We start from the raw sequence: 17815 nt of genomic DNA, 5'->3' as shown, positions 1-17815 counted from the left end.
ACCCTTCAAAAACTCAATATATCCCCTATCTCAAATATTGGGAGACACATTTGAAAATCACCCTTGACCTTGTGGCTCCAAGTTCAAATCTAGACTATCTACATTAACAAAATTATTTTTCGCACCTCTGTCTCCCCGGAGAAAAATCACTGTTGTTCTTAGGATTTCGAAACGAAGGTGCTTATATGTCTCACAGCATCTGAATATCTTTGACCTGTGTGATATTCCATCTACTACCCAGCTTCTTCACCAGTCTTTCAGCTTCACCACCCATTCCATGCCACCAGAAGTTGAGAAAACTAACGGCGTGAAGCTTCCTTTCTCCACTTCAAATTCCCATTGTTATTATTATATTTTATCCTGCAGTAGATGAGCTACATGTAGCATCGTTCTTTATCGATTTCACTAGTCTTAATCTTTGTTGTTTAATAGGAAAACAGAATTTAAATTTTATTGCCATAACAGTGAATAATAATATCATAATAAATATAAGTAAACATCCGATAATAAACTTGTAAGAACCAGTATAGCCCAAGATTCTCTACTAACAAATAAAAAGAACTTGCAGGTTTATGGTCCTTTGAACGTGCATACATATGACATACAACATAGGCCATACCGATCTAGCTATAATTTTATGCATATTAAAAACTCTACATCATCTTTAAATAAAAAAACAAATTTCATTAATTAAATAATATCAACATGACAGTCAATATAACCGAATACTGAAATAATTTTAATGGATCCTCTTAGTATCTACTTGTATCTACTCTTGTCACGTCTATCAGAAATAGAGTGTTACAGTGCAGACGTCTGTAGTAACCTGTATCTCTGCTGCAATATTGTCTTCTTCAAACCCGAAAGTTAATTAGTCCCTCCTCACAGTAGAATCGGCAGCAGCAACTATATATATAGCTGTAGGCCGTGAAACATCAGAACTTTTCTCCAGATCATTCATTAATAAATGGGTTCTTTTGCGCCGGCAATATTAATGTGATACTCGTGATTGGTGTGCACCTGACTTAATCAATATACCAGAGTTGCTGTAAACTAATTGAGTGATAAAGTTGTTATTTTATTCCTTTTAATTAAGACCTGACTTTAATTTTAACTTCCCTTGTTTATTTTAAACTCTGCTCCAAGGAGCAGAGAAATTTTAAAAGGAAAGCCGCTCAGTCAGACATGGGCACGATATTGTGTATATTATTTGGTTATATTTTATACAATATCTTTGTCGCATATGCATAGTAGGGGGGTAGTAAATACTGGGTTTCGTTTCATTTCATTTCATTTCGTTTTGTTTCGAATTCATTGATTATTTCATTTCTTTAGCATTCCTACCCAAATGTTTAAATAAATATCTTTTACCTATTAACATGCTTTTTCTCTACCTTTAGGTGAAGATGGCTATTGACTCATACATTCAGATGAAACTCTACACGTTGACAAAACGGCAGTTCTTGTTCCTATTTTTGTCCTTCTTTGTATTCTTCATTGTCTCAATTTTCGTTGGTGAGTGTATTGTCACTATTGATTGAGGCACCATTTTCAATGTCAAAATGTCGCTTATTATAACCATTGATACAAAGGCCATAATCTTTCGCCAGCTCTCCAATATCCACCTTGAAGCTGCATTTTGTATCCTCGAACTGCACAATATAAACTTAAGCATATTATAGTGTAGACTTTTTGTCAGAACAAGACTGCAACCAAAATCAAACTAGCAGTCAAGGACAAAAAGTCATAAGTTATGAATTGTTTCACATCTTTTTATTCTGTAAAATGTGCACAAAATTAAAAAATTCTTGTTTCACTGTTAAATTTGCTTATTCATTTCCTTGTTTAATTCCACATAGATTATATAACTTTCTCAATTTCAGGTTGGCTTGGGCCGTCTGTAATAAACGTAATATCAGTGGACAAAGGTATTGAAACAACAGATAACAAGATAAGCATGCTCAGCCCAGATGTAACCCCATCTGAACAACAATTGTGGTTGCAGATAGAAACTATCTTTAATGGCGATCGCGTCAAAGGTCCAACGTTTGAGGTACCAGTTTATAATTTATTCAAGATATTAGCACGATTTTCTTGTTAAAGATACCCATAGTAACCCTCGATTTACTGGACCTCTTGGAGGGACAGCAAACTGATACAACCGTTGGTAGATAGAGATTTACATTTAAAGTAAGTTAAAGTGATCTAACAGTAACCTAGTAACGAGAAGTCTACCAAGATTTTGATGTTTACTTATTAATCTTCAGAAAATCAGCTATCTTACTGTTCCAATGAAAGTCAAAGTATTTTCTTATGAAAATGGTACAAAGGGGTTTCTGAACGACGGTGCTGAAGCACACAACAGAACATTGAAGTGTTTCGAAACAAAGTGTTCTCCTGTAACGGTTTTACACATAGGAAATATCAAGTTTCCTCAGTATTATGTCGAGGTGAGATTTACTGAAATTATGCCATTCTTCTAACACTTTTTACATAATTATTCCTGCTTGTATCATACAATCTAACTAGTAAGGAATATTTTTTCCTTTAACTTTGTAAAAATAGTTTAATCAGGATCATGTACAGTTAAGTAGTTTTGTTTAAATAACTGCAGATCCTAAATTTCAGATAGAGATGTCACAAGCACTAGTGAATGGGTCATCTTTCAAACCAGTTTGGACGACTTATAATTCACACTTTACTGAGTTTGAGCTTTGGTTCCGGTTCATTTTCCTTCTCCTAGCTTTTGGCTCTTCTGTTGCTCTCTGCCAAAGTCTGAGGAAATACTCAGTCGAGGTTTCGTAAACTAAATGCTCTTTTTTGTTCTTTCCTTTCGTTAAAAACACCTCTAAAAATCCAGAACACATACCCCAAAGATACCCACAGCGTTTACATGATCTACACGTTTTGCAGGAATGGAGCATTGAACAGAAATGGATAATGGTGTTACTGACAGCACTTCTACTTTACAACAACCCCCTTTTCCCCCTCATTCTCCTCGTCCACTCCCCTCTTGTTAACGTTATTGATGACTGCTTTACCGTCACCTTCTTTTGTACTCTCCTAATGTTTTGGCTCTGTGTATATCACGGAATCAGAAAAACAGAGAGGCATTTCTTCTCATTTTATCTCGTCAAGATGGTGTTGGTTGGGTTGATGTGGGTGATTGGCTGTGTTATATTGAGTTGGAGTGCTTTGTATGAGTCGATTGATCCAACCTACTCTTTGGCTCAGGTTTCTTTTAATAAATTTTGTGTACATTCAAGCCTTTTTTCATTGATGTATGACTACATTTAGTGCCTCATTATCCAATATTGAGTCATTTATACAACTTGACTCGCTTTTGTGCAGATTATTATAATATTACGTTGGTAACTCCAACTAACCCGCAGGATCAGGTTGGATTTCTCAGTATAAAGATACTATTTTTTGTGTTGCTTGGAATCTACACCCTATACCTTCTCTACCTCCTAGTCAGAGCATATTCAGAGTTACATAGCATGCCTTACTTTGACATCAGGCTGAGATTCCTCACCGCTCTTACTATCATCATTCTTCTCATCAGGTAGAGCCCGGGATGGGGAGGGGGGGAGGGAGGGAGGGGGGGGGCTAGCCCGGTTCAAGATGAACATGGTTATTTGGATCTGACCCTTGCAAATAGTTTGTTATCAAGGCAAAATTAATTATTCTAGTACTTATTTTGTGGGAGAGCCGCTCGACATAACATGGGCTATTTATATTTCTATTGTCGATATGGTATAAGTATATCGATATGCGGGTTTAAAATACCATGTTTCATTTCATTCTATAGTTTAGGAAAATTACCATTCCGTTAACCTTAGCCTGCTGGCGGTTATCCTCCGGTTTGGTAACGCCTTCCTGGAGGATGTCCTCGTTATGCAGATTACTCTACGTTGGAATAACAGTGCCGAGTTTCTGAGCTTCTACTCCCTCTTTAACTCCTACTTGTTTACACTCGCTTTTGTCTACTCACCCAGCAATACTGCCGTGTAAGTTTTATCTTTTTAACAAAAAAGTGAAAGGAGTTTCTTTGTGTTATCGCGGTTTTTTAAACAATATAAACGTTGTTATATAAATTTTAAAAACAATTTATAGGGACACACAATGAAAAAAAGTACCTCAGGATTAATTCTTCTCAGAATACAAAATACATAGCTGGTTCTGCCTAATATAGAGACTGCAATATAATATAGAGACTGCAAAATCTTTTAGAATTTGTAATTGAATAATCAGTGTAAACTTTAAATTCTGAAGAAATCAATCACCTATAGAGTAATAGTTCTATAGAAAAACTAATAAACACAGACAAACAAATAAACACACAAAGTATGCATACTTTGTGCAAAGTATTTATGGTCCGCAAAATGATGGAATTCTTTAGAACAAAAAGTACAATGAGCTATGTAAATAACGTTGTTCGAATAACATTTCAGTGGAAAGTATAAAAAAACAGGCATCCCATTAATTAATAATAGGGAGGAAAGGAATGGGCAAGTTTTTAATTTAGCCTTATTTCGAGTTCTCAATCCAGCTGGTATTGCCATTAAATCACTTTCTCTGAGTGCTCCTATTCTCACTATAAAGTTTAACATTTTTAATTTTATAGCTACATTCTGATAGAAAAGTTACTGAATGCCCTCCCGACAAAACTATTGAATTTCTTTTTCTTCTAAAATATTTTTTTCGAGAAAACCACTTTGTTCCAAGCCTCTTATACTGTGTGGAGTGTGCTGTTCTATAATGTATGTTAACAATTATTTAGGTTCATTTTTGTTTTGAATAAAATAAAATAGTTATATCTGACAGCGGCAATGACGTTACGGACAACAATTCCTAAAAAACGTAGATTTTGACAATACACGACTTTTTAATGTCTGTTATCTCCGAATGGAAGGGACAGTGGACACCTTTAATACCCGAACAATTAAAATATGATAATGCATCCTAACTGCTGCTGATATTAGTGCTAATTTTACTTTACTTGCAGGAGTTTCAAAGATCAAACCTCGGCCTCATTTGCAATGTTGTCTGACTCGGAGGACGAGCTACTTTACCGAGGGAAGAAGTTTGTTAATGGTAGCAGTACTAACTACGACGAGGGAGAGGAGTCCATGTGAGGAGGAGGTCTTTTAGAATATTGATTTGTTTGTATCTGTTTGGACTAGTGTTCAGTAAATGGATCAGTTTGGACCGGTCTACAACAAGGTGGATCAGATTGAACCAGACTGCAGTAAAATGGATCGGTTTGGTTTGCAATATTAACATATTTTATCAGTTTGGATCAGCAGTGACGATGGTTATTATTAAACATTACTGGAAATGTATGCCCGCTGGACGGAGGATTGATTGATAAGTTTATTAGCTATGTTATATAATAGACTGTTTTGGGTGAAGATTTAAGTATTATAACGTTTTTGAAAATTGCACTGTATGTAGGTCACGTTAATTAAACACAGTTAAATATAATAATCTTAAACGATAGATTTGTGCAATTTGAATATTATTTGGTATGTTAAGCTTATCGGTTGTAGAGAAAATTAATGTGTTTAAATCAGATTTGTAAATTCTAACTGCTCGAACTGTTTACTGATGAGGGAAAGTTTTACGAAATTTAAGATCGTGTTTATTATTTAACTCCTTTTTTTTCTTTTGACTTAAATGATAAAGACTTGCATAAACTGAGTTTTGATGACAACTATTTCAATAAATTAATAAATAAACTTCGATATTAAATTAATGGCAATATATTTCTCTTGAATTTGCATGTTTCTGTTTTCTCCTTACAATCTAAAATTATTTAAATTCCAATTATCCGGTAACAAAAATTTCAATTATTTTCAATTTTACCTTAGATTCTCTGAAATGTGATGTGATTTTATCTGGTATTTGATTAAATTATTTGCATGTCTTTTTTGGATTGAATTATTCGCATGTTTTTTTGCTGTTCAAATTTATTATATTTGATGGTTTCGCTGAAATTTTGATAATTAAATTTTAATTATATAAGATGTTATAATAATGTTATTTTTAATATTTTTTGCAACCTCCTCTCAGCTGGTTATTGAGATATCGTTAAACAAATGCAACCATTCATCCTCAATAACAAAGACTTCTTTCACAACTGACTTTTAAAATAATAGAATAAAATCACAATTTGATTTCATTTGTTGAAAACTATTTTAATATACATATAACTTAGTAAACTGACCATAAATCATCTCATCTTTAAAGGATGACGGCGAATAAGGAACTGCTAATACCAATTGATATTAAAGATGTAAAACTCGTCGACTGGCTCGTGGACAGGTCAATCGTCAACAGGCTATGGAACGAAGAGTGCAGCGAACTTCGTGATCTTTTAAAACAGGTTTACCACTTACCCCTTTAAAATGATCACCTCAACTGCAAGTAGCAGACAAAAATAGTATTTCTGTAGAAATCTTGTCATAGATTTAGTCTCATATTGTCGGGCATCATCCTTTCACATAAGAAATGTTATTAGCAACCTCCAACTACGCAATTTTTACATTTTAATCTCTTTTTCCGCTCTCCTTAAACCACTCTCACGTGACATGACGTCACAGTCTTGTTGAAATAACAGTAGGATAAGACGGTTGTAGATTAACCCTACTATCACCCCTACAATACCTACACCTAGTTATATTCTGTATCTTGTTCTTAACAAATGTTCGTAATGAGCTCCCTCTCAATATCAGTATGATGGGGTTTAGAAGTGAGTTCACGTAGGGCAGCATGTTCTTCAGGGAATATTCCAGATATTCGCCTCCCGTGTAGATGCCAGATACCCGTTTTGCAAATACTACTGTTACGTAAAGTACGTTGCAGATAGTGAAAACAGTGGTCAGCAGAAGGATTGTGATGGTAATGTCTTTCTTGAATTGCTGGTTGTTGCCATTTTGAACCCCTTTAGTAGCGAGATGCCATATTTGGATGCACATGCACATAATACAAACTAATGTCGGTAAAACAAAGGGAATTCCTGTGTACAAGAGGAATGAATAAATACCGTCAGATTCGTTAAATAACTGAATTCCCATTTCCTCGAATATCTTCTCAGTGAAGTAATGGCCTGGTGTTGGAACTGTAAGATAAAAGTTGAACATGAAGAGGAATGTCAGAGGGCTCTTGTCCAGTTGGGTCTTGTAATAAATCATGTCTCCAGAAAGGAATACCAGCCACCACACTACACAAAACATCAGCGCAAAAACAACAAGTTTCTTGTTGGTTTTGTAAGTAGGTAGGGTGATGTTCAGGGTCCTGACAACAGCTATCATGGTACTGAGGAACACTGACACTCGAGCAGTCAGAGATGTTAGAAAGTACAGGATTGGTAGCAGTATCTTCAAACCAGCATCTTCTTCTGTTCCCATTCCCTGATTCTCCGGACCCCATCCAGCTCTTACTGATCGGGGTGGTCTCCGACCATCACCAGATGTTTCATCGTCAGGTATCTTCAGGACCAAGATAAGTAGCACCGCGTGAAGAAGGGGGATCACACCACATGCCATGTCCATTGAAGAGAGCATGAAGTACAGGAAGTGAGCCACGTTTTTTTGTTTGTTCTTGTAAAAGTTACAGACCAGAGCGTTGCACAGAGTTCCTGATATGCCGATCAGTATGTTGACGGCTATAAGTAGCTGTAGGATGGTTGTGTCTTTTAGTAGGAAAATACTGTTGTACATGAACATCTTTCGCATGAACTATATATCTGAAGTAACGGGTCAGTAATGGAGGGAATAGTAAGCAGGAATTACAACTTTAAGGAATAAAACTGTCTATCACAAACGGTGTAATCTGTGAAGCTAATGATTGGAAAGCCTCACGAAACTCCCATGATGTACAGAAGATTTCGTGTCGTTAGCCGATTATATAGGCAGAATTTAACATTAAGTCAAAACGAAGAGACGAACACGATATTACATCACATTGAAACGACCTAGAAAAGTAACATATGCGCATCTCTAAAGAAGGCGCACGGGGCCACTTTACTAGAACTATCTGCCATTATACTATCCACCGTCCTCTTGATTGCACCATATGTACAACATAACTACTAAATCAGCCGTGCTAACTCCTAGTTTTAAGTATCACATACACAGTATAAACGGAATGACGTCACGTAAAGATTACAGGTCGGGGAAGTAAAGCAAATCAGTCATATATCAAAGCCTCTAAGATGATGATACCCTTGAAAACGTAACAGGAGTATGACGTGTTAAATTTTTAACTTACAGTTTTACCAGACTCACGAAATGAAACACCTGTCCAACAGAGTTGTGATGTTCCAGTCTCAGTCATCTTACAAATTTAAAATATAACATATTCACAACTGTCTAGTTTTTCATCCATTTAACAAAACTCCCAGCCACTAATGCTCCAACACCACTCGTTAGCCTAAGTAACGAGAAACGTGTTAAGAACTACAAAACAAAGCTGCTAAGACTGGAACTAAACCTGAATGAGTCCCCTGGTGTCCGTTCTCAGAGCCACATTCACCGGTGTCCTGACGGCCCCTGATGTGTTTATCAACGGTGTGGTGTGACAAAGGTGATCACCAGGTGGCACGTACCGTCCCTCTTCTCACGTTAGGTGTACATGCAGGAGCCACGAACTGTCTCTTCGCACAAAACACGTGTTCTTTGCCCCAAAATGCGTGTTCTTTGCCCCAAAACTCATGTTTCGTGTTTATAAAACACGTGCCTGAGTTTACTGATAAGCGCAGGGTTGTGTGATGAATTTGAGGAGTGTGACCATATTTCTCTAATTCTATAATTATGTGCGACTTATTGTAGCGGAGAAATTTGTTCAAAGAGGAGCCGTTGTTAGCGGATGTTAGTCAATGTGTGACGGTTATTGTGGAGTTTTGGTGGTGATATTGCCGATGAGGAAGATGAGACCTTAATGCTGTAATGCAGTGCAATTTACGATATTATGTGCAAGATGTTTTGTTAAATAAGTTTGAAAACTTAATCTGAGTCTGATACGACATACTGCAGGTGGGAGAAGAAGAATGCCCGCTGATAGATATAGCTGGAGAGATAGTATCTCCCATACACTATCACAACGCTGTCAAGATACTCCAGGCATTAGAAGATTCGCCTTTCGGTCAGTATTAGTAAATGAGTAAATGGTGCTTAAATTCAATTAGGTGCAGCCACTATCATGTCAGTCATAACAAATGATAGACTCATTTTATCAATTCGCCGACCTCTTATAATGATCTTATCTTATCAATCTATTTGGTTATTAATACTACTGAATATGTCTGCCAGGTACAAAGAACCTGATCGGTCAATACAACCACGAGTACACGGCTAAGTGGGCTAGGATAGTAAAACTATTCGAGAAAGACAGCACCTTCCTGGCTGACAGTGCTAAATACATCATACAGAATGTTAAGTACGACATTCCTCTCTTCAAAAAACAAATAGCCAGGTGAGAAATGACGGAAAGCTAAAGAGCTGAAAGTTTAGGTTCAAAAAGTACTTAATCGGCGATTTTAGTATCAGAGCATGAGCAGTTGGTGCGCTTTGTCATAAATCGTTTATATAATGGCATTGAGTTTAGTAGCTTGAACTATAAAATTACTTCTGTAGAATAGCAGCTGTTTCAACTGTATAGATTTCAAACTAAAGGGGATGAAATCTAGACTATAGAGACAAGTAAGGTGGACGAATGAAGTGGATAAAAAGTTTAAATTTCCGTCACCTCGAGCATGACGCAAGTGGCAATAAATATTGACCACCTGCGCCACCCCGAAATATTCTAAATATTAGTTTTACCTTCCACTTCAATCATTTCTGATGATTGAGTCTTAAAGTTAACGTTGTGAAACTAATTTGATGTAAAATAAATTATCGAATATTCGACGCTCCTCGAGCCCTCTGAACCCACAAACATTGAGCACATTATTAGCACAAACCTCCTTTTTTGGAATCAACGAATTTGTTCTCGAAAGAACTTTGATAAAGAAAATAAGTTTAGGAAAATAGCTAATATAAGTGCAATAGATGTTGGGACCATATTTATAGACATTAGACACATATTACCACATTAATTCATTTTTGCGTATTATAAACAATCCTGTTTTAAAGCAATTTTTATGATTCCTTGCAATTATATGGCATACAAACGATCCTTACGATTAATTATAATATACTTACTGATTACTCTCAAATAATTCACCAGAGCGACGCAGATAAAACAAGACAGCATCAAAAAGCAGGGCGACTGTTCCAACAACATCAACAAATACCAGATAAAGTACCGTGAGAAGTGTTGTGATATTGGTATAGTTGGGGATCACGTCAGGTCGGAGTTGAAGAACCTGGTCGGGGACATCCCGGCTAAAATTAGTGATATCGCTGGTGATATTGGGACTTTACAGCAAGCCCTTTCTTATTATCAGGTGAGTGTTAATATTATGGTTATAATGGAAACTCTCTATTTGTCATAATATTATGACTTATAATACTCACTAATATAATGTGGATTTGTGGCTATACTAATTGTTATTTTATTCGTCCGAGGTATTACATCCCACTATTCACTAACCGGCATTCTGCTAAACAATGCAGGCTGTACTAACAATGTTACTGTCAGGTATTTGCCCGGTTTCTGATAAATGACCCTGATCTGGAAGTCTGTCCTCTGCTCTTCTTTATTTCTCAACACGGCAATGGCACAGTCAGTCAGTATGAAACTGGTACTCTTCCCACCCCAGGTAGTGTAACTTCTTTTGATTAGTACAGTAAAACTCCGATTTCCCGCTTGACCCCAGATTTACCCAAACTGGCAAACTCCGCTCCATCTGTAGGAAATAAAATCTAGGGATTACTTTAAATAGTTTACTCCTTGACCTTAAGAACTCATCATTCCGGCAAATAATAACATGGCTAATAAACAAACCAGAACAGCTGCTATATTTTCGTTTTACTTTCATTTATGTTGTTTTCTCTATCTACGCTCAAGCCAGTTTAACTTATCACTTTTAATGAGCAATCGCTTTTAATGAGAACTGACTAATGAGATATCGCCTTTACAACGCCCTGCACCAGCACAGGGTGTATACTGTATATAGAACGCAGAGTTCTAAGCGTTACAATCTGACACCTGCTGTCACCGTTATAAGTAGTTAGTCTTAGCCCTCTTACACAAGTACGTGCTTTATGAGACTGATAATACAGCTCATGGTATCGTTTGTTTAAACTGATATTTCTTGTTAATATTGAACTTGGTTTTTATCTCAGAGAGTGATAGTGATAGTAGTGTTGAGATTATTGAGCCGATTGAAACTCACGATAATAATGGATGTGTTATTGTTTCTAGCGAGATGGAGTAAGTATACTTTTAATGTACAATAATTTGATTCCAAAATATTGTCCGACTTGATTAGTACATAAATTAATGTTCTTTTAGTTGTTGTCCTCGTCCAATATCCGTATTTGACTGTATTCATTCTATATAATTCTTTACAGCAACGATAAAGATAGTCCAATTAGCATGGACATTTCGAATGATATTATAACTCAAGATCCGGCGCCAGAAGTAGAGTCTGACATTGATTTCGGTATTGATACGATCGATTTTGGTGCTGATATCGACTTTGGAGACGACATCATTGATTGTGGTCAGTTAATTAGCGTGTTTTCGTTTCTTCAAGTTCATATTTAATTAAAATCTTAACAAACTGTTCAATGTCAAACACAAGAAAATATTTTGTTCATGACCTTTAAAAAGCTCATTATTAACCTGACCTCTAAGATTTATGTTAGTGAACCTTCTCGGTTTGACGGGGAAGGGATGAAAGGAAGTTCATGACATCTTCGTGACATGTGTTGCCTAACAGCGCACCAAACTTTCTGATCCCCATACTAAATCTTAAATTGAACGTATCAGTCAGAAGGGATTCAGCGGCCTGTTAGCGAAGTCTATAATATACGGAACTAATAAATATAATTCTTTCAGGAGATATAGACTTTGGAGATGATGAGATTGAGATAAGCGTGATGGAGTCAGGAGAGGAACAAAAGAATGAGCTTGTACTTGACAACACCACTACGCGTAACAAGATCATTGATGAGCTGTACGAACTGTCAGCATTCCTCACTTCCAGACGAGACGAACTTTCCAGACATTCCGAAAATATCTTATCCGAGATTCCTGAGTGTTAGAATTCTTGATATTTATTCTTGATAATCTAAAATCTTTCTTTAGTCTTCCATTCAACAATATTATTTATAATTGATAATATTATGTCAACAAATCTGTTTTTTAAACGTGTTTTTTTGCAGGTCCCCCGGAAATACAAACTACTCAAATAGAGAACGTGGAGAATATGGTTAGCGAGGTAGATAAGCCACTCAGCAAGCTAACCAACGACAAGATGAGACATTTGTTACTGTTGAAGAACAGCGAGAAGTATCTTGACAGATTAACAGACAGATTACAGTCGCAGCTTCGACTGTGCGATAAAATGGAGGTAAGTGATCCGTCATGATGATGGGATGTCTTCGAAATTTTCTTCACATTCCCTTTTTGCTGCCACATTTTTATTCTCAATCTAAAAATTCTGGACTTATTTGAATTCAAAAATTCAGGATAGCATCGAAGAAATGAAACAAAGAATAAGTGAAGCAGAGAGAACTTATGAAGATGTCGAACCAAAGATGAAGAGAGCAATCGAGACAACAAAGTTACTGAAAGCGTGCGTTGAAACGGAACTGAGAAAGAAATACAAGGGACGACCTGTACGGATAATGGGGGACATCAATACGTTGTGATTTTGGTAATATTGGTTTAATAATCATTTACAGTTTTAAAGTTAATAATTTTCAGTTTTAAGATTTGATTTTAGATTTCGCAGATATTAACTTTCTTCGTGGATAATAGCGATGACTAAAATATCTAATTTGGGATGTGTAATATATGTATCTTAATTTATGACTGGTTCTCAATTCTTTTATTCATAAACTATTGAAACACACGATTGTCGATTAGAAAGCTGTGATTTACCGTGGGCGATTCAATGTTGTCGACTCCAACACATTCTGAGTTGGACTTTCTGTTCCATTTGTTCCGCGGAACAATATTTGACGAAAGTCGATTATTTTGAGATCCTACTGATAGATTTTCTTTAAACTTTCCAGATAGTTGTATGGCTATGAGACGGATAATCTGACCAAGTTTGGGCGAATTTCTATGTGCCAAATTTGAGATATGACTTCAAACACAAGAAAATATCTCAAAATGGCGGTTTCTAGCGGAACGCAGGCACATATTTCGAGATCCTACTGATAAATTTTCTTTAAACTTTCCAGATAGTTGTATGGCTGTGAGACGGATATTCTGTGCGATTTTGGGCGAATTTCTATGTGCCAAACCTGAGATATGACTTCAAACACAAGAAAATATCTCAAATTGGCGCGTTCTAGCGGAACGCAGGCACATATTTCGAGATCCTACTGATAAATTTTCTTTAAACTTTCCAGATAGTTGTATGGCTGTGAGACGGATATTCTGTGCGATTTTGGGCGAATTTCTATGTGCCAAACCTGAGATATGACTTCAAACACAAGAAAATATCTCAAAATGGCGGTTTCTAGCGGAACGCAGGCACATATTTCGAGATCCTACTGATAAATTTTCTTTAAACTTTCCAGATAGTTGTATGGTTATGAGAGAGATAATCTGAGCAAGTTTGGGCGAATTTCTATGTGCCAAACTTGAGATATGACTTCAAACTCATGAAAACATCTCAAATTGGCGGTTTCGGAACGATATTTGACGAAAGTCGATTATTTTGAGATCCTACTGATAGATTTTCTTTAAACTTTCCAGATAGTTGTATGGCTATGAGACGGATAATCTGACCAAGTTTGGGCGAATTTCTATGTGCCAAATTTGAGATATGACTTCAAACACAAGAAAATATCTCAAAATGGCGGTTTCTAGCGGAACGCAGGCACATATTTCGAGATCCTACTGATAAATTTTCTTTAAACTTTCCAGATAGTTGTATGGCTGTGAGACGGATATTCTGTGCGATTTTGGGCGAATTTCTATGTGCCAAACCTGAGATATGACTTCAAACACAAGAAAATATCTCAAATTGGCGCGTTCTAGCGGAACGCAGGCACATATTTCGAGATCCTACTGATACATTTTCTTTAAACTTTCCAGATAGTTGTATGGCTGTGAGACGGATATTCTGTGCGATTTTGGGCGAATTTCTATGTGCCAAACCTGAGATATGACTTCAAACACAAGAAAATATCTCAAATTGGCGCGTTTCTAGCGGAACGAAGGCACATATTTCGAGATCCTACTGATAAATTTTCTTTAAATTTTCCAGATAGTTGTATGGCTATGAGAGAGATAATCTGAGCAAGTTTGGGCGAATTTCTATGTGCCAAACTTGAGATATGACTTCAAACACAAGAAAATATCTCAAATTGGCGCGTTCTAGCGGAAGCAGGCACACATTTCGAGATCCTACTGATAAACTTTCTTTAAACTTTCCAGATAGTTGTATAGCTATGAGACGGATATTCTGTGCGATTTTGGGTGAATTTCTATGTCCCAAACCTGAGATATGACTTCAAACACAAGAAAATATCTCAAATTAGCACGTTTTAGTGGAACGCAGACACATATTTCGAGATCTTATACTGATACATTTTCTTTAAACTTTCCAGATATTTGTATGGCTATAACAGTCTTACAGTCCCCCATTCCTCTTCCTCCTTCTCCTCCTCAGTCCTCCTCCTCTTTCTCCTCAGTCCTCTTCCTCCTCATTCTCCTCTTCAGTCCTCCTCATCCTCCTCTTCCTCTTGTTTATCTGGTTCATAGCCCTACAATTATCTGGAAAGGGGATCATGTTTTGTGTCCGTTTCTGTCCGTTCGGTACCCTTTATTTTCAAAACGGACAACAAGTAGGGCGAACAAAAACAGAATAAAACGGACAAAAACGGAACAAAGATGTTATGGAAAAAGGAAAAAAAGAGAAATAACATTTATATGCTTCCTCCTCCTCCTCCTCCTCCTCATCCTCCTCCTCCTTCTCCAGTTCTCCTCCTCTCCCTCATGTCCCTCCTCCTCCTCCTCCTCTTCCTCCTTCTCAGTCCTCCTCCTCAGTCTTCCTCCTCCTCAGTCATCATCCTCCTCCTCCTCCTCGGTCCTCCTTGGTCCTCCTTGGTCCTCGTCAGTCCTTCTCCTCCTCCTCATCAGTCCTCCTCCTCATTCTCTTCCTCCTCCTCCTCAGTCCTCTTCAGTCCTCCTTCTCCTCCTCCTCCTCTTCCTCATCCTCTTTCTCCTCCTCCTGTGTCCTCATCCTCCCCCTCCTTCTGAGTCCTCCTCCTGAGTCCTCCTGAGTCCTCCTCCTGAGTCCTCCTGAGTCCTCCTCCATCTGAGTCCTCCTGATTCCTCCTCCTCCTGAGTCCACACTCTCCTGAGTCCTCTTCCTCCTCCACCTCCTCCACTTCCTCGTCCTCTTCAGTCCTCCTCCTCCTTCTGAGTCTACCTTCTTCTACACTTCCTCCTCCTCCTCTGTCTTCCTCAGTCCTCCTCCTCCTCCTCCTCAGTCCTCCTCCTCCTCAGTCATCATCATCCTCCTCCTCAGTACTCCTCCTCCTAGTCAGTCCTTATCCTCCTCCTCCTCCTCCTCCACCTCAGTCCTCCTCCTCTTCCTCCTTCTCCTCCTCAGTCCTCCTCCTCCTTCTCCTCCTCCTTCTCCTCCTCATCAGTACTCCTCCTAAGTCTTTCTCCTCATCCTCAGTCCTATTCCTCCTCAGTCCTCCTCCTCCTCAGTCCTCCTCCTCAATCCTCTTCCTCCTCATTCTCCTCTTCAGTCCTCCTCATCCTCATGCTCCTCTTCCTCTTGATTATCTGTCTCATCTTCCTCACAACTATCTGGAAAGGGGGATCATGTTTTGTGTCCGTTTTTGTCCGTTCGGTACCCTTTATTTTCAAAATGGACAAAAAGTAGGGCGAACAAAAACATAATAAAACGGACAAAAACGGAACAAAAATGTTATGAAAAAATGGAAATAACATTTAGATGCTTCCTCCTCCTCCTCCTCCTCCTCCTCCTCCTCCTCCTCCTCCTCTCCTCTCCTCCTCCTCCTCCTCCTCCTCTCTCTCATACCCCTCCTACTCCTCCTCCTCTTCCTCCTCCTTCTCAGTCCTCCTCCTCAGTCTTCCTCCTCCTCAGTCATCATCCTCCACAGTCCTCCTCCTCCTCGTCAATCTTTCTCCTCCTCCTCATCAGTCCTCCTCCTCCTCCTTCTCTTCTTCCTCCTCCTCAGTCCTCCTCAGTCTTCCTTCTCCTCCTCCTCCTCTTCCTCCTCCTCCTCCTCAGTCCTCCTCCTCATCGTCAGTCCTTCTCCTCCTCATCAGTCCTCCTCGTCAGTCCTCGTCAGTCCTCCTCCTCCTCCTCCTCAGTCCTCCTCATTCTCCTCGTCCTCCTCCTCTTCTTCAGTCCTCCTCTTCCTTCTCCTTCCCCTCCTCAGTCCTCCTCTTCCAGTCCTCCTCCTTCTCCTCCCCCTCCTTCTCATCAATCCTCCTCCTCAGTCCTCCTCAGTCCTACTCCTCTTCCTCCTCCTCCTCCTCAGTCCTCCTCCTCAGTCTTTCTCATCCTCATCCTCCTCTTCCTCCTCAGTCCTCCTCCTCCTGAGTCCTCCCGAGTCCATCTCCTCCACATCCTCCACTTCCTCCTCCTCCTCAGTCCTCCTCCTCCTTCTGAGTCCACCTCCTCCTACACCTCCTCCTCCTCCTCCTCAGTCTTCCTCAGTCCTCCTCCCCCTCCTCAGTCCTCCTCCTTCTCCTCCTCCTCCTATAGCCATGTAACTATCTGGAAAGTTTTTAAAAATTCTATCATTTAGATCTCCAAATATATGCCTTTGTTCCGCTAAAAACCGCCAATTCGGAGATATTTTCTTGTGTTTGAAGTCATATCTCAAGTTCGGTACTTAGAAACTCGACCAAAATCACACAGATTATCCGTCTCATAGCCATACAACTATCTGGAAAGTTTAAAGAAAATTTATCAGTAGGATCTCGAAATATGTGCCTGCATTCCGCTAGAAACCGCCAATTTGGAGATATTTTCTTGTGTTTGAAGTCATATCTCAGGTTTGGCACATACAAGGTTGCCCAAAATCGCACAGAATATCTGTCTCATAGTTATACAACTATCTGGAAAGTTTAAAGAAAATTTATCAGTAGGATCTCGAAATATGTGCCTGCATTCCGCTAGAAAGCGCCAATTTGGAGATATTTTCTTGTGTTTGAAGTCATATCTCAAACACAATTAGCACATATAAATTCTCTCAAAATCGCACAGATCATTCGTCTTATAGTCATACAACTATCTGGAAAGTTTAAAGAAAATATATTTGTCAGATCTTGAGAAAATCAAAAATATATTCTAGTTATTCTCTAAAACACTCTATTTTCGAACTTTTCATTTGGAACAGATTTGTCGAAAGTCCTTCTGCACATTCTCCGCTATGTGGGTGTCATTTACTGACTACGTCGGGCGCACTAACTAAATTAATGCCACGTACCGTCGAATAGGTAAAAGCGTAGATCAGATCAAACTTTATTATTCTTACATGTATGTGCAGTTGAGTCTTCGAGCCGGACCTTATCATTGCTTATATTAATGTTAACTGGCACCGTTCTTTGGCAATACCCGGTAACTCATAATGGCATAAGACCTACCCCAGGACATATTTCTATTGATACGCATTATCCACGATCTTCGACAGCCAAC

General features: G+C 38.4%; 3 protein-coding genes across 4 annotated transcripts in view; all 3 read left to right on the top strand.

Moving 5' to 3' along the window:
- Positions 1-17815, top strand: part of LOC134812298 (uncharacterized) — a 42479-nt gene that overhangs the window by 8192 nt on the left and 16472 nt on the right. The window lies entirely within an intron of this gene.
- LOC134819970 (transmembrane protein 181-like) lies at positions 1401-6113 on the top strand. The gene is made up of 8 exons (XM_063830137.1): positions 1401-1515; positions 1884-2053; positions 2268-2450; positions 2629-2796; positions 2914-3234; positions 3393-3565; positions 3843-4010; positions 5009-6113. Exons 1-8 carry the CDS (start codon positions 1407-1409, stop codon positions 5136-5138), a joined length of 1422 nt encoding a protein of 473 aa, XP_063686207.1. The 5' UTR covers positions 1401-1406; the 3' UTR covers positions 5139-6113.
- LOC134814848 (CDK5 regulatory subunit-associated protein 3-like) lies at positions 6226-12998 on the top strand. Its single transcript, XM_063823148.1, has 10 exons — positions 6226-6388; positions 9039-9147; positions 9315-9477; positions 10231-10450; positions 10645-10765; positions 11292-11379; positions 11520-11671; positions 12010-12210; positions 12336-12523; positions 12642-12998. The coding sequence occupies exons 1-10, from the start codon at positions 6254-6256 to the stop codon at positions 12822-12824; spliced, it is 1560 nt and encodes a 519-aa protein (XP_063679218.1). The 5' UTR covers positions 6226-6253; the 3' UTR covers positions 12825-12998.

Source organism: Bolinopsis microptera, chromosome 1 (genome assembly GCF_026151205.1).
Source record: "Bolinopsis microptera isolate Bmic1 chromosome 1, MBARI_Bmic_1.0, whole genome shotgun sequence".
In the NCBI taxonomy this organism is placed as follows: Eukaryota; Metazoa; Ctenophora; class Tentaculata; order Lobata; family Bolinopsidae; genus Bolinopsis; species Bolinopsis microptera.
This window is presented reverse-complemented; position numbering and strand designations above follow the sequence as displayed.